General features: G+C 39.2%; 1 protein-coding gene across 6 annotated transcripts in view; it reads left to right on the forward strand.

Moving 5' to 3' along the window:
* The window catches only part of LRRC72 (leucine rich repeat containing 72), a 116,477-nt gene that overhangs the window by 59,074 nt on the left and 35,076 nt on the right, over positions 1 to 22,327 (forward strand). The window contains exon 1 of one of the 6 annotated variants that reach the window (XM_016139461.2): positions 20,031 to 20,625. The exons of the other annotated variants lie outside the window; for them this stretch is intronic. Coding sequence (XP_015994947.2) covers positions 20,482 to 20,625 — 144 coding nt within the window. The 5' untranslated portion in view covers positions 20,031 to 20,481. Of the gene's footprint in view, positions 1 to 20,030; positions 20,626 to 22,327 lie in introns of those variants that run through there. 6 annotated transcript variants of the gene reach the window in all.

The following is a 22,327-nucleotide window of genomic DNA, read 5'->3' on the forward strand; positions in this document are numbered from 1 at the left end:
CGCCTTAACATTACACAATGGTGTATGTTAATTGTATCAGTAAAGCTGGAAAAACTTTTTTTAAAAGAAACTTAGAGCAACTGGGTCACCAGGATTGATTATTCTACTCTTTCTAAGTGATGAATGCCTGCAGTTGTGGATACACACCTCTGTTTGTCATGTCATCTATTGCTGCCTAACAAAGCACCTCTAAAGCTCAATGGCTTAAAATAATAATAAGCATTTATCACATCTCAAGTTTCTGCTGGTCAAGAGCTCAGGAAGGGCTCTCGTGGGCAGCTCTCACTTAGAGTCTTGTATTTAGTTGCAGTCTGATGGTAGGAGCTGGTCCTGCGGCCATCTGAAGGCTTCACTGGGCCTGGAGGTTCCGTTTCCAAGGTGGCTCACTCCTTCGACTCACAAGCTAATGTTGGCTGCTAGTCACAGACCTCAGATCCTCTGCCCGGGGTTGTCGGAGTGTCCTCGCAGCATAGCACTGGCTTCTTAAGGAGCAAATGATTTAAGAGACAAAGGTGGAAGCTGCAGTGACTTACGTGACCTAGCATGAGACATCACACGCCATCGCCTCCACACCGCTGCTCACACAGGGCTGGCACACAAGGAGGGTGTGAATGAACATCAGCAACTAGGCATCGTTAGGGGCCATCTTGGAGCTAATGCATATATTGAAATCGCCTGCTTTTTGAATATATATGTCCACAAGAAATCATATTGTAATAAAAGTCCTTATAGTACTAGAAAATATAGACAAGAACCATCTTTCAGCACAGCTAAACTGAGCCTTGGTTTTTCATTTGTAGATATAGGCAAATACAACCTATCATGTCCTATCCTTTTAGGAAGGACCTAAAGCAAGGATGTAAGTGGGCAGCTCTCAAGCAGAATTCACCCCGAAGTCATATTTGGCTTGGCCCACGCTGCATAAATGCATATGTAATTAAATTCCTTTAGAGAAGCATTGGTTCTCCACTTTGCCACCCCTCCCTACAGGCTTAAATTCTGCAAGTTATTTATTACCGACTTGACCCCTAAAGGCCCCTGCAATCCCTACCTTTAAGTAATGGAAACTATAAGTGTAGAAAAAACAGGGCCGAGGGTGAAAGAGGGACACAGAGTTCCTGAAGCCAATTCACTCAGCTGTCCTCCTTCCCTGCAGAGGATATTGTAAGAACAAATAAGAGTCTTGGCAGTATTATGAAAGATTTAACATAGGCAAGAGACTGGTGTTCTTGAGCAGGAAGTCTGTTAAGTACTAAAGTAAGGAAGTGGAAACTCCTCAGGAGGTCTTTGGAAATAGGAAAGATTCTAATCTGTCTGGAAGAATTTAGGTGTGGTTTTTCTTGGGGGTAAATGGGTTGGTTTGTATAACTCTCAGAGTTTCTCCTATGATTTTTTTGACCCCTTTCTCTGACTTTTTAAAAAGTTATTCCCCTCCCTTTACCCTCCCCGCACACAAAGGCCCTTTGGGAGCCGAGTACTCATGACTCCATCATGAAGCTCAGTGATCCCCTCTTCTGGGAAATGGGGGACCACCCAGGCGAGCAACGATAAGGCTGTGCCTAAAATCTACATATTTGTCTTGCTGTGAATTGTCTGTCATTTTATTCTTCCATTTGTAGAATTCTTTTCAACATCTGGTCATTACTATTATTAATTTTAAAAATCTATCATTTTGCATCATTTTCTCAAAAAGTATTCCACACGGAAAAATGTTCTAATCTTTAATATATTCAATGATATGTATATTTTGAAGTTCGACACTTTTAAGTAAAGGAAAAAGTGGTCTGTAATATCGGCTTTATCCAAGCCTCGTCATTTTCAATGTGTGTGTTCTCATGTGAAGAAATCCAATGCTTCCAACATATTCTTTGAATGTTATGTTTTCTTTTCTAAACAAACAATGTGATGATCAATTTCAACCTTATGCCCCGGCTTCTATACAAGTGTGTTTTCCATTAAAGTTCATCATAACGTCTCCAAATCCGTTTCTCAAACAAATCAAGATTCTTTTATCCCTACATAGCTAAATAATCTTGATTTAATTTGAGAAAAATGTCACATATCACAGGTCAACAGAAATTGTAGATGTCAAAGTGCCACTGTTAAAAATGTTATTGAACTAATGGAGAGATATAATATACATAACCTTTTATACTCAAAATCTAGAAACTTTTTAACTCCTTTTTTTCCCTGTCTGGTGCTGTAACTTTTAATGTATTCACTCAGGGAGTCTTTTTTTTTTTTTCACCAACTTTATTGAGGTATAATTGACAACTGAAGTTATATTTAAAGCAGACGTCATTATGATTTGATATAAGTGTATATTTTGAAAGGGTTCTCCCCACCAAGTTAATTAACATATCCTTGAACCTCATCTATTTTCTTTTTTTTTTTTTTTCTGAGTGAAAGAAAACAAATACTATCATATAGTAGTTCTTCTATTTTTAATTTTCGAGGACCCTCCATACTGTTTTCCATAGTGGCTGCATCAATTTATATTCCCCCAGTAGTGCCCGAAGTTACTTTTCTTCATATCCTCGCCAGCATTTGTTATCTCTGTCTTTTTGATGGAAGCCATTCCAGTGCGGTGGTATCTCATTGTGGTTTTGATTTCCATTTCCCTGATGATTAGTGACATCGAGCACCTTTTCGTGTTAGCCCTCAGTCTGTCTTCTTTGGACACATGTCTGTTCAGTTCTTCTGCCCATTGTTAATTGGATTGTTTGGGGGTTTTCTTTGCTATTCTTTATATATTTTGAAGTGAGTTCTTTATGTATTTTGGGTATTAACCTCTTACATGATTTGTAACCATTTTCTCCAATTCAGTAGGTTGCCTTTGCATTTTGTTCATGGTTCCTATTGCTGTGCAGAAGCTTTTTAGTTTGATATATCCCATTCGTTTATCTCAGTGAGTCTTAATTTTTAAAATCTAGCTTCTTTATTAGTTGTAAAAAAATTTCAAAGTTATAGCAAAGTTCAAAGAATTTAACTATAAACACCTATATATCCACACACTCTTACTATAACCTCACCATAAATCTTTTACCATATACCCAGACCCATTTTGATAAATACGAAACAACTATCTTTCCCTCCTCCCCATAGTGTGACACACAGGTCACCTTGAGAATTTCTGCTGTGTCATCTGCGTGTCCCCACCAGACAAATAAATCTGGGAAACCTTTGTATTCTGTGATTTGAATTATAGTAATAGTAGATTTAAAAAATAGTGATGACTACAATAGATGATTAAACATGTGAAAATCCGTAAGTTTATAACAAAAGTTGAACAAAACTCCATTGGTCATCCTTGGAGATTTCTAATACCAGTCCACTGTTCTGAAAATGAATCAATAAATTGAAAAAAAATAAAGCATTTGTTGGTTTTTTTTTTCTGTATAGACTATATTTCAGGATAAATAAATCATTGATGAGAGGAAGTGATTTATAGAATTACAGCTAATAAATGTAGTGAGTCTGGAAGAAAAGTCACCATTTTGTAGCACCTAATGAAATAAAGGAACTAGAGAAACGTCAAAGGCTGCTAAACCTTTAGGTGAAAGGTGGATAGGGAATGTAATAACGGGATAATCAGACTGGAAACTCCTAATCCACTCATTAATCTTAGTATTACCAAAGGTAGAGCAGAAGACTTTGTAGGTTTCCTGAAAGATATAATAAGTATTCTTCTACAGCGCCATCTAGAAAATATTCCTCCTAGGGGGGAAAAAAATGTATACTGGAATCCAAATCAACCTCTGATTAGCTTTAACTCCCAATTTACAGAAAAATACAGGAGATAGAAGCACAATATAAATAGTACCATAAGGAAGCAAGCAAGCAGATACAGGAGGAAGGGCATTGTCATTATACAGGGCCAGTTAGCTGGTTCATTCCACAACTAAGGGATATTAAAATGGGGGAAGGTGGTAAGTGGAAGTAGATTGAAGAGATGTAAGAAACACATTAACCAAATACGAATTGTGGACCTTGCTTGGATCTTGCATGAAGGAAATTAGTAGTAAAAATACATTTTTAAGACAATTGCAGAAACTTGAACATGGAATGAATTTTAGATGATATAAAGCAATTAGTAAAATTTTTATTTTAAATGACGTTGTGGTTATATTTAAGATTTTTAAAGTCCTTATTTCTTACTTATATACCAAAGGTGAAATGATACAATATTTGGGATTTGTTTTGAAATACTCTAGAAAAAAATACATGGAGAGATAAAGCAAGATTAGCAAGATATTTTTCTAACATATACATATATTTGATTTTTTTTTATTAAAAGAAGTTTTAAAAGAATAGAAAATATGTCATCAGGAGTGGCGATGATAAAAGAAGACACATGAGAATGAACAGAGGGGACAACAGTTCGTTAGCTTTGAAATATGTGACACTTAAAAAATCAAGTCAGAACATAGGATATGTTGAAAAGTTATGGCGAAGTCATATTGTGTGTAAAGGAGGTATCTTTTGATAGCACATTAAGTATTTAGTAATCTATTTTGTAATAAATGTAAACCCAGTAAGGAATTTTGCACTGAACAGTAACAAAATTAGTCCTATTTTGAGAAAAATAATTTATCTTTAAATAATTTTGCAATTAACCAGTGTGAAGTCACTTGAGCACAACTTTTAAAAAGAACAAAAGTTTTCGCTGTTAACCTTAACAATGATCTTATAATAACGAAAAGGTGTTTTTAAACTATTTCCCACCTCCAGAGATGTCTGAGATGTTCTGTCCTCCCTTCCAGCCCAGCCCCGCCCGCATTAAGTTGAGAGTCTCTGTTTAATGGGAGGAGGATAAATAAAAAAGGAAAAATAACAGACAGAGGAGCAGAGAAGGGTGAGAAAAAGGCAGAATAAACAGGCAGAATACTACCAACCTCACAACCTGAAACCTGGCCACTTCCCCACTGCCTGATACAGAAAGAGAGCGGCAAGGGAATCGTGCCCAGACAGATTTCTGGCCGAGTCTGCCTTCAGCTGCAACAGATGAAACAAGGAGATGGTGCATTGGATCCAAATCAAGGGGATCAAGTTGAGGAAACAATGAAACTCTCAAGCGGAGTTTGTAGGCTTTGGTTTGGGGAGCGTTGAGCCACTCGTCAGCCTCCTTAGGCAAGCAGGAGCTTTCCCCCAAACAGAGAGGGCTCCATGACTCATTTCTTGGGAACGCTAAACAAAGCTTCACTGGGTAAGTCACAGAAAGGAGTCCCGGAGAGATCTGACTGCAGCTTCAGGCTCCGCAGGGGGCCTCGTGGAGGCAGCAGCGAAAGGAGGTCACACCGTTTAGGAAAAGCCTCCTGACGAAGGCAAGGATTCGAGATTAGAGAATAGACACCAGTGGCAATAAAGGCTGGTGCTGAAGAAATGGAATAAATGAGCAGAGCTGGGGCGAGACCTGTCTGCTGCTGGTCTGGTGGTAGCAGTGGTCGTGATAAGCAAGGGGCCTAAGAAATGCAGAAGGCAAAGGAAAGAATGAGAAAAGAAGAGAACGTGGGGGTTAAAATCAGATGTTAGGAGGAGAAACGAAAAGAATGCTGAACCAGCCTCCAGAGTGCCTTCATGCAACTTTAATGTATAACACGTTTACATCTAACACACCCTGAAAGGACAATATTGAGGTACAATGTCTTGGTGAACTCAGGTTACCTTCTCATTAAGATGATGAGCCTGTTTATGTATCATTCAACTGCTTGGGTATTTTTCTCACAAATGAACAATATTGTTTGCCTAAATAAACTGTAAGATAACCATCGTGTATTATTCAAGAAGAATTAATGTAGAAGCAATTTCACTAGAAGCCTGTTTTTAATCGCCAAGTAAGAAACTTTCATAGTCAAGTGATTCACCTAGTGTATTGGAATGATGCTGTCACCACTTCCTCAGATTGTCGCAGAAGCCTTACCCCAATTCAGATCAAGTACAAACCTGTCATAGACTATGCCCAATATCGCATATTTAACCACAAATAGCCAAGTCACCCTTAAGATAAAAAGGAAGAAGGCAAAGAAGGTGGCCTTGGCCTCTGAGATATTGAGCTCAATAAATAGAGTAACATTTATACTAAATGTATTGATCATTTATATTCATCTGAATTTTCCCTAAATTAATCTATAAATTTAATGAAAACCAGTCAAAATTCCAGTTGAACTTGTTTCTCCATAAAATTATTCCCATTTTAATTTCATCAAGTTCCTAACTTTCATAGGTCACAAATTTTACTCAAAAAGTCTTCACTATTTGCTAAACAGCCTGATTGGTTTAAGAAAATGCTTAATCCCCCTGAAACCCAGTGGTGAATTTGCCAAGAAATAACATAACTGCCATGCCATCTTAGGAGGGGCCTTGTCTCCTACTATACTGGGTCCGGGCCTGGGGACCTCTCCCTTTCCTAGGACCCAGGACTCTTCCAAGACCCTCAGGACCTGGGACCAGTTAGAGAGAGCTGCCTGAGTGGCCAGGCTGTGTCTTCCCTCTAATCCTGGGCCCAGGGTCCGGGGTGCATAGGGACAGGATTGGCCATCGTACAGTTTGAGTCCAACAGGTAAGGCCATTTTACTCATATGATGACAGGTAATGTCATATGATGGCTGGCATAAAATAGAACAAGCCATCATGACAGGAAGATTTCAAGTCTCTTGGCCTTACCCAGTTAGCTCAGCATTCTGGATGTTGGGCCTCACTCATGGTCAGAAAGGAAACATGGTCTCTCAAATGGGACGACACAGTTTCAAAGACAGTGGACTGGCAGTGGACTGGCCACTCCGCTCCTCGGGCCAAGAACTGACTCTCATTCCTGTGCGCACCTCCAGCATCAGCATCTTTCCTAGAATGTGATGGAGGTTCTTGAACTTCTTCTGAAGGGAGTTAAACAGAAACCAGGTCAGGATATTCTGAGTAGACCATTCATGACTGAGGGCTGATTCACCCCAGAGGAAGCTCCAGAAGGGATCCCTGGGTCTCTTGGACCCCTCTGAGCTTTTCCTTCTAGGGAGGGACTCTCCATTGGACCAGAGCTCCATCTAGTATTTACCCGGGGTGGGCTGGAAGGCAGAGGATGCCTGTTAAACCTGAAAATGTGAGGGACCCAAGTGAGTACCCTTGGCCTAGGTATGCCTGACCTCGCCCAGGAGCTCACCTGGGTAGCTGCCTTCCCTGCATGGAGCTGAGACAGGGGAGGCCCCAGCCTCTGGTCTTCGCGATCCAACCCCATCCTCCTGAGCATTCCTCTCTCTCAGCCGCTCTGTCTGACCTTCTTCCCTTTCTGTACTGACAACTTTCCTCCATTCCCTAAGATTCCTCATCTCAAATCCCAAATTCTACTCTCCTCACCAAACTGACACTGGACAATTTGCCTGGAATCTTTCCACTCCTGTTTCGGGCATTTATAGGTTTATATGAACACTCTCTTTATAATCTATAGGTGATCTTGACTCATTTTTTAGAGCAAACATAGTGTGATCAATTAAACATCTTACCTTGTCAGTAAATGTGGCTCTTACCACATCATTCTGTTTAATTTCCACAGGACACATTGACAAGGATTGATAAATCATTTCTCCTTTACACTTATTCCTTAGTTTTCTCCTCTTAAAGATAATGCTGCAGTCATGTGTTTATTTCCCCCAGATCAGCATGCACTAAAGAGTATAAGGGCATGAGGGGCGGGTCCTGCGTCTCCCTCTTGTGTGACCCTGGACTAGATACTTAACTGTCGGTGTCTCAGTCTTGTCATCTGCAAAATGAGCCTGCTGTGGAAATCTAATAGCTAATTCAGAAACATTAAAGGTTTATGCCACTCTACATTGCCTTCCAGTGGCACAAGTGATTCAGTTGTGGTAGGGACTGATCAGAAGTACCATGACATTAACTCTCGCAAAACTCCTATTTTAAATGTATCTCTTGCTAAGCAGAGCCAGATTCTTATCTTTACATTTCCACTTCTTAAGTATCACTACACAGTTTTAAAAGTTAAAATGTCATTTGAAATTGCTATTCTCTGTGTCTGTAACTTGAAATACTGCCGATGGGATGGAAGAATAGTTATATAAATATATTTTTTCATTTATGAAACCACACTTACTAGCTGTATGTACCAAAGCAGCAGTGTGCATATATCATCACAGCTTTCTGTTCTGACGACACCTCTTTTTTGTATGTGAATGGAAAAAAATCTCATAGCTTTTTTTTTTTTTTTTTTTTTACTTTGTACATAGCTATTTGCATATCGACTTGCTCCTTTAAATAGACTGTTATAAAAGTTGCATCTGAGCAAGGTTTTAACTCGTGATGGAATAGACCACTGCTGGGGAAGCAGTCAGTCTCGGTGGCGTAAAGGAGGCCGTGAGCGTCAGGGCCCGAGTGGATGCAGAAGGGGTCCGTGCTTGCAGTGGCGCGTACTGGGGAATCAGGGCCTCGGCACTTTGCCGGAGCAGCCCATGGGGGTTGGAGGTGGGAGGACAACTGGGTGCAGTGTCAGAGTTCGAGCAGCTGAGGAACATGTCCTCATGGAAGGAGGGCATCCAAGCGGGAGTACAGGCAAACGGGTGTGGGCCGTCTGCCTTCTGAGCGAGGCAGCGTCCAACTGGCAGGGCAGCCCAGCACAGCGCGTCGGAGTGGATCCTTCTACCAATCACAGCAGTACGAGTTTCCTTACCAGTGGTGGTTTTGGGGGCGTATGACTGTTCTGGCCATGGATACATAAAGGGAAGCGTTCAGGGAAAGGTTTTAGGAAAGATTTCCCCTATGGTAAGACGGTGACAATGGAAGGCAGGCCATCTCCTTCCTCGCAATGGTGACGTGTCAGAGTGTGAAACGGGGAACTGCTACCGCTGTCCTGTGCATCTGAAACCAGCAGAGATCTCGAGCTCTGGCCCTGGCCCTGCGGAGGCTAGAACTGCTCTCCCTTTGGATTCTTGTTAGTGGAAGCAAGACATTTCTCTACTGTTTAAACAAGAAGAGTTTAGTGTCCTGATATTATAATAAAAAATATCCTAACTGGTAACAGTACTTTTACTCCAAAGCACCTAGCATTGCTAATTAGTCCGCTAGTAATTCTGCACATGATGAATCAGAGGGACATACACTCTGAGTTATTGAGGGCAGTAACTAAGATCATTTAAAGATAAATAATATATGAGCCGGGGCTTAGAAGCTGCATTGACCAAGGACTGGAACGTTCAAAAAGTTTAAGTTCCCAGACTAGTCAGAACAAGAACAGAGTCTTTCCTCAGTGCTTCAAACTTCATAATGTTAATCATCTTAGCAGCTTGGTTAAAGTCACTCCATTTTATATCTTCCTCACCGTTATTCTTTCCTCACACAATATGATTAATAACCACCAACCTTCTGCCTGGTACTGTGCTGTAGGCTCCCTTTGTTGTGTGCCTACTTCTCACAACCACCCTATGAATCAGAGACCATTATTCCCATTTAGATGTAGGGAGACTGAGGATCAGGGAAATGGAGTACATCACTCAAAGGTAATGTAAGTAAGTGGTCGAGCCAGGGTTTGAACCCACAGATGTCTTCTTCCAGCGTCCACAGAGTCTTACAAAGACAATAGGAGAGCTAGGAGAAAAATAGAAAGACAAAGAAAGAAAGAAAGAAAGAAAGAAAGAAAGAAAGAAAGAAAGAAAGAAAGAAAGAAGAAGAAAGGAAGGAAGGAAGGAAGGAAGGAAGGAAGGAAGGAAGGAAGGAAGGAAGGAAGGAAGGAAGGAAGGAAGGAAGGAAGGAAGGAAGGAAGGAAGGAAGGAAGGAAGGAAGGAAGGAAGGAAGGAAGAAAGGAAAGGAAGAAAGAAAGAAAGTCCAGACTTTATGGTTTCCCAATGTGTCTCTCTTATGTACAACTTCACAAAGAGCCTCAGAGTCATTTCACAGTTAACTGAAGTTTCTTAAATGTTCTTAATTAATACAAGTGTGGATTTATGTTACTATAACTATGCAGTTGAGGTGTGATCCATATCTAAGTAACAAAATGAAGTGAATAAAAAAATAGTTTATTCAAATAAGAGCAGTATATGAAAAAAATACGAGGTGGAGAAAAAATAGCTGTAGGGTAGGAAGAAGTTAAGCTATGGAAACTATAATATTTCTTAGCAAAGAAACTGTCAAGTTTACCAATCCAATAATGTTCTTGGTAAATTTTCTTGTCAAGGGACTTCCGACATGCAAGCCCTGAACCTTTAGAGAAAACAGAATCAAAAAAATACCAAGAGATCATGTCAAAGAACAGAATAATTTTGATAGTAGAAATAATTTTCGGCATGGGCCACACCAAGATAAACAAATATAGGAGCAAACATGTAATACTTTTGAGTCATTAATTTGTAAATGACAAGATCGGAAATAAGGGATTTTCTTCACCCAAAAGGCATCCTAGTTACTAAAGCTATGATACAAAATATAACAAAAGTCAACAGAAGGAAATTGAAAAGGAATGTATGTAATTATACCAAAGACAGGATGCATGACATTTTTCACCACCTAATATTACAATAGGTAGGTGGATTAACTAACTACACAAAGTGACTTGGAAAATATAAAAAAGATCATTTAAAATAATATCGTGTAAAGGGCTCAACTGACTTCCTTTTGTCAATGGTACTCACACTTTAGTGACAGTATTTTAAAAGTTTATGAGCAAGAGTAGGAATGTGGTAAAATAGTTTTGAGACCACCTGCATTTAGCATACATTAAATTACACAACACATTACTTTTAATAAATGCTCTTTTGATAACTTTCATTCCAGTTACTGATAGAAAGTGCAAATGGGGTTATGATGTTATAATTCATTCACAAAAGGCAGCTGTACTTCAAGCTCTTGGTAGCTGTCTAATAATTTTAATGTAAAGTTTGAGAGAGTGGAAGAGAAAGAGGGAATTCTACCAGAAATAATTTCAGATTTTCCTATTAGTTCTTGATTTGGAAGTAGGAGGACAGACAGGGAGGTCAAGAGACACAGGCTCTGGGTAAGCGTTAAAACAAAAATTGGGGTTAGTGTGGGCTGGATGTAAACCCAAGAAATGACATGTATATTTGAAAATGCCATGATATTATGAGGTATACCCTCATGAATTTTACCAAATTGACTGACTTGATCAGACTGTTGATTTATAGTAGAGAAATCTAATGCAAACCAGCTTAAACAAAAAGGGAAGGATATTATTGACTTGCATAGCCAAATTGCAGTTTTACAAATTGCAAGTGTGGAGCTAGCTGGAACCAAGGCTCGAAAACCATTAGACTTGATGTTCTTTTGCTCTGTGTGTTAGTTTTATTTCTTTCTACTGTAGATGCACTTTCTATATAGGAAGAAACATGGCTGATGGCAGCTTCTAGAGTCATACACTAACAGCTTAGTGATAAGATAGTAAAAGAAAGATTCTGATTGGCCTGCTTGCGTGATTGACAAGTAGTTGTGGCTAGGGTTATGAGTTAAGTTTAGGTCCTCACCTATTCTAATACAGGCCCTCTTCTAATTCTCTGTCTCTTTAACCAAAGTTCTCATTATGTGGATAAGATAGAAAAAATGACACCTGTTGGATAAATTCTAATTAACTAAATTCTAATTAACTTGATAAGAAGTAAACAATCTGTAGGAAATCAATAGCTTATAAAGACAACCTAGAAAATGGGATAAAGTATTTGTAAATCATGTATCTGGCAAAGGTTTAGTATTCAGAATATGTAAAGAACTCTTACAGCTCAACAACCAAAAAACAAACAAAATAATTTTAAAATGGGCAAAAGTTGTAACCAGTCATTTCTCCGAGAAAGATATACAAATAGCCAACAAGCACATGAAAAGATGCATGATCATTAGTCATTAGGGAAATGCAAATTGAAATCATAAAGAGTGTTGGAAAGAAGTAGAGAAATTTAACCCCTCATGCATTGCTAGTGACGGTAAAATGGAGCAGTCACTGTAGAAAACAGTTTGGTGGCTCCTCAAAAAGTTAAAATACAATTACCATATGACCCAGCAACTCAAATCTTATGCATATACCTACAAGTATTGAAAACAAGTGTTCAAACAAAGATCTTCTAAGTAAATGCACATAGCAGCACTATTCTCAATAGCTGGAAGGTAGAAACAACCCAAGTGTTCATCGATGTATGAATAAATAAACAAAATGTGGCATATCCATACAATGGAATATTATTCAGACTTAAAAAGGAGTAAGTTACTGATAAATGCTAAAACACGTATGAGCCTCAAAAACATTCTGCCGGATTCACTCAGCAGAAGCTAGACATGAAAGGTCACATATTGTATGGTTCCATTTATACAAAATATCCAGAACAGGTAAACCCATAGACATGGACACAGATTAATGATTATCAGGGGCTGAAAGAAGGGACAAAAGGGGAACAAATGGTCATGGGGTCTTGTTTGGGGTGATGAAGGTGTTTTAGAACTAGATAGAGGTAATGTTTGCAAAACATTGTCAGGGTACTAAAAGCCACTGAATTGTACACTTTACAAGATTAATTTTTGTTATGAGAATTGCACCTCAATAAAAAAAATTTTCAAAGATCATCAGCACATAAACTTTAAAGCCCTCTCATTTTCTAGACAGAAAACTATAGGCCTTCAAAGAATTTTAGTGCTTTTAAACATAAATACTACTTTATGGGTAATATTTTACTTTCTTAATACTTGATCTTCCTAGGGGTAATTTTTAAGTGATTTCTTTCTTATCCTACTACAAAATGTGCCTTTTGTATCTTCAGTTTTTCATCGCGAACTTCTACTAGCTTTCTATACCTATTTTATACTCTCTCATCCTAAAAGGAATATGTAAGTCACATAATTATATTCTTACTAAATAAAATGCTATTGATTAATCAGTTCAAATAGAAGGCATCCAAATACCATTGGTTTTACAAATACTGAAGTAACTGTTATTCCAAATGACCATGTACAACTTTCCTTTCATTTTTTCCCTTCTCCCCACTCCCTTCCCTTGTTGCCTGCATCTATTCAAACTCCTGAATGTCATGGAAAGAAACCCTAATCAAACTAGTAGAAATAAAAAGTGGAATTTGAGGAAAAAATGTAGGAAAGGCAGAACTGCAGTGGTGATTGGAGATAGTAACTCAGTCCTAAGGTCTCCTCTCTTTTCTTCTCCTAATTCTATGACTCCGTGTGATGGCTTTGTGCTCTCAGCCCGGCTCCTTTACACTGCTAGTTTGTTTTAATCACCTCCTCTTCGCCCCATTGGTAAGGAAGGAATTTCCACCACAGGCTTATGGGGATGACCGAATTCATGACACCTCACGATGGAGAAATAAGATCGACAACAGTTTATTAGTCACCTATAGTCACGGCTTGGTAAAGGAAGACACTGCATGCCATGCAGGACCTCATAAAGATTGCATTCTGGAACAGAGTGAACATCCAGCGGCTTTTGGAGGGAACAGCCAGGAGCGGTGGGAGGCAGGCTTTGTAGTAATAAGAGGGTGAGGTGCCTTAGTTCCCACACAAGGATGTGCTTGGATTGTTTGAATAATTCTGTGGGCTGGCAGGGAATTTAAACCTGTTACTCAGGGATAAGCATCAATTATATTTGGTCTGTTCAATAAGGAGGGGTGCTCATCTGTGGAAGCAGAGTAGGGAGGGGAACATGCAGTTAGGTTTTTTGAGGTCCTTCCAGTTTCAGATATTAAGGCGGCGCGAAGTTATAATTTTACACCTTAAATCACACAGCTTCATCACAAGGAACGGATGGACCTCTCCTTTCCCCTTAGTTTAAATTTGAAACATCTAGGAGGAATTATTGTGCTTGATGTGTCGTGGATCAGATGCCTACCCTTAATGCTAGGAGTTTAGAGAGAGATTATCAGTGATTACCAGACTCACTGGGGCACAGGGTTGTGGATAAAGTCGTGCCCCCAAAGCAGCACATCTGCTTTCAAAAGGTGAGGGTGATCAAGAGGCTACACGATTCCCAATCACAATGCGTGTCTTTCCTTTGCCTCCCTTCTTCCTTTCTCTCTCGCTTGTTTCTCTGTGGTTCTTTTCTTCTCTCTTCACTCTCTGTCCCCTCCCCTCTTCTCTCCACCCCTCTTTTCTTTTTATTCCTTTTTTCTCTTTCTCCTCCTCTTTGTCCTCTTCTCTATCTCTCGCACTCTTTCCCTTATCCCCCACCCATTTTTAATAGTATATTCCTGCAAAAGCCATGCACAGCCCTCATCTGTATAAGCAGTTGGGATCTGGTGGCTTTAAGCTTGATTTCTGCTTCTTATCTGCATTATCCAGATCGCTAGGTAAAGGGCAAAGAATTAGGCAGAGCCTAAATTAGCTATTAGTCCATCTTTTCTACCCAATTTTATGGAAAATTCCCAAGCTTTTTAGAAAATGAATTCTAATTATAAAAATAAATTTTCTTTCTTTGTTATATGCTAAAATAGATTCATGAAACAAAAATTATTTTTAAAACTTTAGAAGCATTAAACTTGCAATGCTAAAACCTCTCAATGCCTTTGTACTTTTTCTAAGAAAGATTTCTTTGGAACAACTTTCCCACATCTAGTGCCTCTAATTAAAATTATTATTGACTCTTTCTCTCCTAATTTGCTTTGTATGAAAAGGTGGTAATGAAAACATCATTAGTAAAAAACTTGCTAGCTGAATAAAGGCCATAAAAAACACACGCAGTTGATATGGTCAATAAGATAATGGAGAATTTATGGTCAATAAGATAGTGCAGAATTATGTACAAAGGTAATTGAAACACTTCAAGCTCTAAGCTAGTAATAGTAACATCCTTAATAAACCATATGAATGCCAGCCAGTATCAAGCAGAACCAAATGCACTTAAATTCTGCTTAAAGTAATGGGTACCCATGCTATTTGCTTCCTAACTCCCATTCATTGGAGAGTGTCTTGTTCATAACCCCTAGTCCCTGGCAGAGTGTATGGTTTATGGTAGGGATTCAGTTACTTTCAGTGCCTGAAATGACTGACTGAATGAATAAGTGAAGGATGTCAAGTCACCTAAAACAGCTTCCTCATGCATTGAGAAGAGCACTTTAAATGGCTTGATGGACACACCTGGTACCCCAGGCTTCCCAGAGCTAGTTTAGGAGTCTTCCTCCCTGCCGCTGTAGTATGTAGATAAGGGCAATAAAGAATCTGTCCCCCAAAATCCTGGATGCCACTACTAACAATGATCTTCTACAAAACTAATTAAGGCACTAAAAGAAAATGACTTCCAATCTTAGTCCTCGTTCTAAAATTTACCTTAAAAATTATAGGACTGTTGCAGATGCTCGAGTAAGAAAGAATCTCGGAGAAACCCATATGATGATAGAAGTGACACTGAGCCCCAAGGTAACACCTCAAATTGGACAAACTAACAGTGCTTTACACTGTCCCATCGTTTTTCTTTTTTAATATATAGCACATTTGTGCAAATTTTGAGAGAAAACAAGGTATACAAGGAAGAGGTGGAAATGGAACTTTCTTGAGAGTTTAAGAAATACTACTTATGTCAAAAAGTATAGGTATAGGTATAGGTATACCTTTTGGCCCAGCAATTGCACTTCTGGGCCAAAAGGTATACCTATACCAAACCAAAACAATAATTCATAAAGATCTATGCACTCCAATACTCATGGCAGCACAATTTACAATAGTCAAGACATGGAAGCAACCTAAATTGCCATCAACAGATGATTGAATAAAGAAGTTATGGTTCAAATATACAGTGGAATAATACTCAGTCATTAAAAAAAAGAAATCCTACCATTCACAATGACATGGATAGACTTAGAGGTTATTATGCTGAGTGAAACAAGTCAGACAGAGAAAGATAGATACCATATGATTTCACTTACATATGGTATCTAAGGAACAAAAAGAACAAACTAATCAAAAACAGACTCACAATTTAGTGGATAATTTGGTGACAGACAGAGAGGAGGGGGGTTGGGAGGCTGAGAGAATGGGGTGAAGGGTTAAAGAAGTACAAATTAGTAGTTGATAGTTGGGCATGGGAAGGATGGAAGAGGGAACGTAGTTAGCATTAATATAATGGCTAAGTGGAGGGCCAGAGGAGAAAGAGAGCAACTGGGGAGATCATTTTATGAAAATTATAAATGTCTAACTAATGTACTGTATACTTGAAGCTAATTTAAATAAATAAACTTATTTGAAAAAAAATATGACTTGTGGACAGTGTTCCTTCAGAACCGTGATAACAAAATGTGCCATGGGATTGGAGAGAGACCAATGCTTCCCCTATTAGGTCAGAACCCATCACTGCCCTGATAACTCAAAAAAAATAGCAATACTTAGAGCAACGAGTGATGGCATCCTGGGCACAGATCCTAAATGTCAGTGAATGGGTACCATGGAGGCAGAGAAATGACATCTGACAGTCCAAAGGACATCAGGCATTCTCCAGGGAGAAGAAAGCAAAGGAAGACAACTTTGCAAGATGCTACAAGGTCCTTGAGGCAACCCATTTGTGACTTCAAGAAATATCCGGGAAACTCTTTACAGATCTAGCTTATAGAGCTTCAGTTATCAGCATTTGCATGTTAAAAGTTAAGCAATTTTTATAAGACTAATTCACAGGAAAAATACAAATGACCAATAAGCGTTTGAAAAGGCACTCAAATTCACTAAATAAATTCAAATGAAAACACTGAGATAAAAATATTTCTCCAATTAGATTGGCAAAATTCAACAAGATTGATACTATCCTATACAGAAAAAAAAATATTCTTATATATAACTCATTAATATCATAAATAAATCTCAGCTAATGGAATACTTACCCAGGAGCATAGAAGCACAAAAACATTTATTACAGCATTGTTTATCATAGCAAAAACAATGGACAATATAAATGTTCATTAATAGAGTTATGAGTAAATAAACCATAGGATACATTATAATAGAACATAAGGCAACAATTCAATTCAGTAACTGGCTTTATAAGATGTGGCTTTATGAGATGGTGAAAAAACACATGAAGGCTGAAGAACAAATTATATGGATGCATTCCATAAAAAAAAAAAAAAAAAACCTACACAAGTAGAAGCAAAAGCCACACAAGCAGAAGCCACTATTTCATAGATGGCGGCAGAGATATGAGACTGATGTTAGAGACTAAAGAAGGTTTATTACTCACAGTAACAGAATAGGCAGAGTATCGGTATTTATACCAATTACCTTACAGAATTCCCAGAGGGCAAAGCAAAGCAGCCCAGGTAACGTGAACACATACAGTGGGTAGCTTTATGAGTGAGGAATCCTGAGCTTAGGAAACCCAAATCTTTTATATTGGGAAGTAAGCCTGCTTAACCTTATCTTTATTACACGGGAAGGAGAGGTTATATTTATTATGCTATACAGTGATAAACAAAACACGAAAATAGCCCACCCTTTGCTCTAGAGGAGGACAGTGTCCAAACCTTCCAAGCCTCTCTCTACAAATATCCTTTAAAATATAGTCCTGAAAAAGGCAGTCAGTGTCTCTTCTCGTAAGATGTGCAGTAACATGAAAGACTCATGGAGAATTCCATGAATTCCCAACATTCATTTGCCATTTTCATTTTGTGTAAACAGACAAAAATGGTAGCTGTCAATTAAAATGATATGTTCGTTTCCTTAAACTAATAACAATGAAAATGTTGTTGCTCTGGTCATCAGATATCATAAAAAGATTTGTCTTTCCTACATGTAAGAAAATGATCTGATTGGTGGCTGATACAGTACTCATTCTATGCTCGTTCTACACAGTAGAAAATGGCTGATAATTATTTTATCTAAGTAATATTTTTTACTCACTTAGAAAAATAGCATACAGACTGACCACTGGAATTGTTTAACACAAAATTAGGAAGATTTTTTTTAATTATGTAGTTTTAATAATAGCAATTATGTGTGTAATTTTTGTCTCACACATGTTTCACTGGCAAATTGTTCTTAAAAAAAAACAATTACATGTCAACAGCTCAGCAAGAATCTTTCAGTCTGTGAACAATATATATTACCTTTCTAGGAGAGTATAATTAAAGAATAGATTTTTTTAAACTAAACTTTCAACTTCTTAATTTTCCTGTTGAAGAAACGGAGGACCAGAGACATTAAATGACACGAAGGTGGCCAACAACTAGTTAATGTCATAGCTGAGACTAAACCCCACATGCCCTGACTTGGAGCACAGGCTCTTTCTTCTTATCCAAATCCACATACATGATATGAGAGAACTTTCAAACCGGGGTATGCACAACCCTGCAGGCAATGGCAGCATGCCAGGGAGGCAAAGCCACAGGATAAACACAGGGTGTCTTGCTTCAATGTAAATATTACTCAAAGATTTGAGGGGACCTAGGAGAACCACTTTATTTTTATATTAAAACAAGATTGATTGTAAATTTATTTTACATGAATTCTTAAAATTTCAGGTTGGATCCCTCAGGCTGGATTCCTGAGACTTTAATCCTGCCACACAGAGATAAAAATTCTCTCTGCTCACTCCACTAGCGAAGCTTCTTTTGTGAAAGTTTTTACCACCAATGTGAGGATTTCGAGGAAGTATCTTTCATCCAAGAAATGCCTTCACTAACCTCCATCGTTCACACCCCATCATTAAATATGCATTATTTTAGATCTCGTAATCAGTTAAATTGCAAACTTTTTCTTAAGGAGGGAAAACATTAAGACCTTACAATAAATGAGCTTCTGACTTCTTTTCCTTAGAACAGAACTGGGTTTTCTTAATTTACTTTTTTCTCTTAATCAATGTATGGTAAAAAGATTTAAACAGTAAGTCAAGGACAAATTTTTTAAATGTTATTTTAGTAAAAACTATCTAGGTAACAGTTTATTTCTGTAAAATGCTCTCTAAAAGTATTTCACAGATGGTTCTAAAACTCATATTTGTGTAATATACAATATTGGCCAAGGTAGTATACATTTGATGTCTCCATGTAGCATTTTTATGCATGATATCTGAAATGCTATAACATATATTAACAGAAAAAATGGGAGACAAAAGTTCAGTAAATTATTTTATAAATTTTCTCAGTGGGCTTTTATTCTCATCTGATATTTTGTTTATTAGATAAAAACCATTTAAACAATAGTTCACAGATAAATACTCTCTCCACAATAATTTAGAGGACTTTGACCTATCCACCCTCACCAGGCCCAAATACTTTTTAGAAGTACTAAAATTGTGTGTGTTTGAGTCCTCCATTGACACATTTGTTAATGCTTTATTCCAACACCTGACTCATTTTTAAAAAATCCTGTTTTTAATTCCTAGATTTCAAGTTCAAACTTGGAGCCAAGAAACCAGTTTGTTTGAATTGAATGAACATTTATTGAATGCAGTGTTAGTCCCTGACAGAAGATAGTGATGGCAGATACAGAATCCTGCTTCCCAAATTTCCCAAGCTAGAGAGGAACCAAATTCATGCAAATAAGATTATAAGATAGTTTAGGCCAGCCCGATCCTGTCTGTTCTTGGAAACTAAGCAGAGTCAGGCCTCCTTAGTACTTGGATGGGAGACCACCTAAGATGACCAGGTGCTGTAGGTGTAAAAAATAAAAAATAAGGGATTGTAAACCGACAAGGTCCTTGCAATCTTTGAGGTCAACCAAGGGTCGCCTTGCCTAAAAAAAATTTTTAAAAATAAAAAGTCTATGGTAGAGTTTCAGACGTCATTTTAAAAAATATATATCTTAGAGATTGGAAGAGACTAGCCAAAAGTGGTTCATCTTACCCATTTTGTGTCAGCTGCTGAATCAATACGCACTTACTCTCGGCCAGTAAGGTCAACAAAGTGCTCCATTTTTCTGTGCTCCTGGAACCTGTTGGTGCCTTGATATTGCCACCCCCATCTACATCTCAGGACTGAGTCTAGGGCGAGGCAAGTGAGGCACTGGCCTTAGTGCAAAAATGTCAGGGGGCGCCAAAAACTCAGCAAAGTAAATCTGAATGTTTTTTTTGTTTTTTAGAAAAGCAAAAGCAATGCAAAACATCGATGAACAAAATGTCAAAATTTTAAATAAAGATCAGCAGAACTGATTTTTTTTTCCCCTTTTACCTCAAGCTCCACTAAGATTCCACAGGGCGCTGCTTCACCCCCTATCCGCCCCCCACCCCCACTCACACACACACGTGGCCGGTGGTCACCAGACACATGTAATTTTCAGAAATCTAAATTTTCTGATATTCATATATGAAATCAATACAATTACTATTATTATTGGTGCTTCCTCTGACCCACTATGGCATAGCCGATCGCCCTCTCTCCAGCATCCACAATAGCACCGCAAGCAGCGGACACGAGTGTGTACAAGGTACCACGTGCTGGGCGCTGCAAGGGCCACACGGCGCAAACGTCACAGAAGTCAGGCTTCGGCTTGAAATCTTCCCTGGTTTGGATTGGCTTTTAGTCAACGAGATTGTGGTAACTGTTGGTAACAAGACAATGAGCGATGGGCCAGGCTGGGTCACGTGTAGGGGCCACTGGACACCCCGGTGTCCTGATGACCTGGGACCCGAAGCACCTGCCCCGCTCCGTCCGAAACACTGTAAGCCTAGCAAGGGCTGCGGGGCCTGCCCTGGAGATCAGCCGCAGGGTAAGAGGTGCTCTTTTCCCAGTCCAAGACCCCCTCCCGTCCCTGCCTGAAAGCCCCATCCCGCCTGAAGCCGCCCCTGGGGTACCAGTCGGAGGGGGTGCATCGGACCCCCACTGGAGGTAGAGATCTGCAGTCTCCTCAGTAGGGGGTGGGGGCTGCCGCTGATCTGCGCTAATAGATTTACATTGACCTCTTCCCACTTACCACCTACCACACAGTAACTCTGGCAGCTTAGAGATTAGGTAACAAAGCCATAAATTTGGGTCTTGACTCTCCAACATATTGTTTACTATCTATCATATTCTTTTACAGATATATAAAATAAAATATATAAATATGTAACATATTTATATATGTAAAACCCATGAAATGTTCCTCTAAAGTGTAAATTGACACGTTGAGGAGGGAAAGTTCTCTGATGAATAATACAAGCAGAATTGAGGGCAGTTAAGATAATGGCTTAAGTAATGCTTGAGTGGGGAGAAAAACATCAAAATTACGCAACGTAGGAGCTAGCGCAGTGCTCTGGAGTTCTCAGGCGTGTCTGGAAAGGTGTGGGACACATGATTAATCAAGCCTGAGAGTTCTGTAATGGAAGCTGTTCACAATAAGCCCCGAGTCACCTATGGTGCATGTGCGTGGCATGAAAGTATAGGAATTTATTATTACAGTAAGTAAATTACCAAAGAGAAGGTATTTTCTTCTATAGATAATACAGGCTCCATTCTTCTGGGATTTAACAAGCCCGCAATTTCCAAACTTTATTTTCTCATTTTATCCAGATCCTAAGGCATCAGGCTGTGTGTGGAGGCTGCTGCCGACTGTTCTCTCTGTGCTAGTACTGTGCACGCCCCAGTTCTGTGTTGGATACTACTTATTTTCCTGTTTTGTTAACCAGCTAATTTGAAATCTGACTTTTTACTCTCTCACCAGGTTACAGACATTGCTCCTTAAATTCAATCCTTTTTCTGGGTGATATCCTCTACCACGGTACACAGCACTGTGGATTCAAATTCTGCCTTCTAGAAATGCAGCCTCCCAGCTTCCACTCTTTCTCCTCCTAACTTTAGAACCATCCCTCTTCTGTCCCCTTACCCGGCCCGGTGCCCTCATCCTCTTTCTAAATGTAGATACTTCACAATGATCTTACCTGGGCCGCACTCACTCCTTTGCGCTGACCTGACCCCAGCAGGATGTTACGTTCCCGCCCTGACATCTCTGGTGAGGGCAGCTTGCCTACCTGCAGCTTCCTGCCTTGACCTGTATGTTCCCCCAGCGCCTCAATTTCAACCTTTCTAGGCTGAATTCACCCTCCCTTCCAGTCACCTTTCTCATCATCATGTCATCACATTATCATCACCTGTGACTTCGCTTGCCCTTATTCTCTGCCTCCAGTTACTTGCCAGTTCCGATCAGGGCTCTCTGTACTCCCCTGTCATCTCTGTTTGCTGCTCATTCTCACTTGCCACTACCCCGGGGCAGGCTCATCAGCTCTCGCCTTGATTTTCCATCGGCAGCTTTGCTTCCTGTCTGCACGTCTCTCGGCGCCCCTGGCTATCGTACACGCCACTGCAAGTCATCTCCCTGAGGCCTAGCTTTGCTGCATCTTTCCTCCAGTTTAAAACTCCTCTACTATTTCTCTATTGCCCAGAATTGAGTCTCATGATATTTAAATAACTCGATATTGGATGTTGTTTAAAAG

This window comes from Rousettus aegyptiacus, unplaced genomic scaffold, assembly GCF_014176215.1.
Source record: "Rousettus aegyptiacus isolate mRouAeg1 unplaced genomic scaffold, mRouAeg1.p scaffold_m13_p_13, whole genome shotgun sequence".
Lineage (NCBI taxonomy): Eukaryota > Metazoa > Chordata > Mammalia > Chiroptera > Pteropodidae > Rousettus > Rousettus aegyptiacus.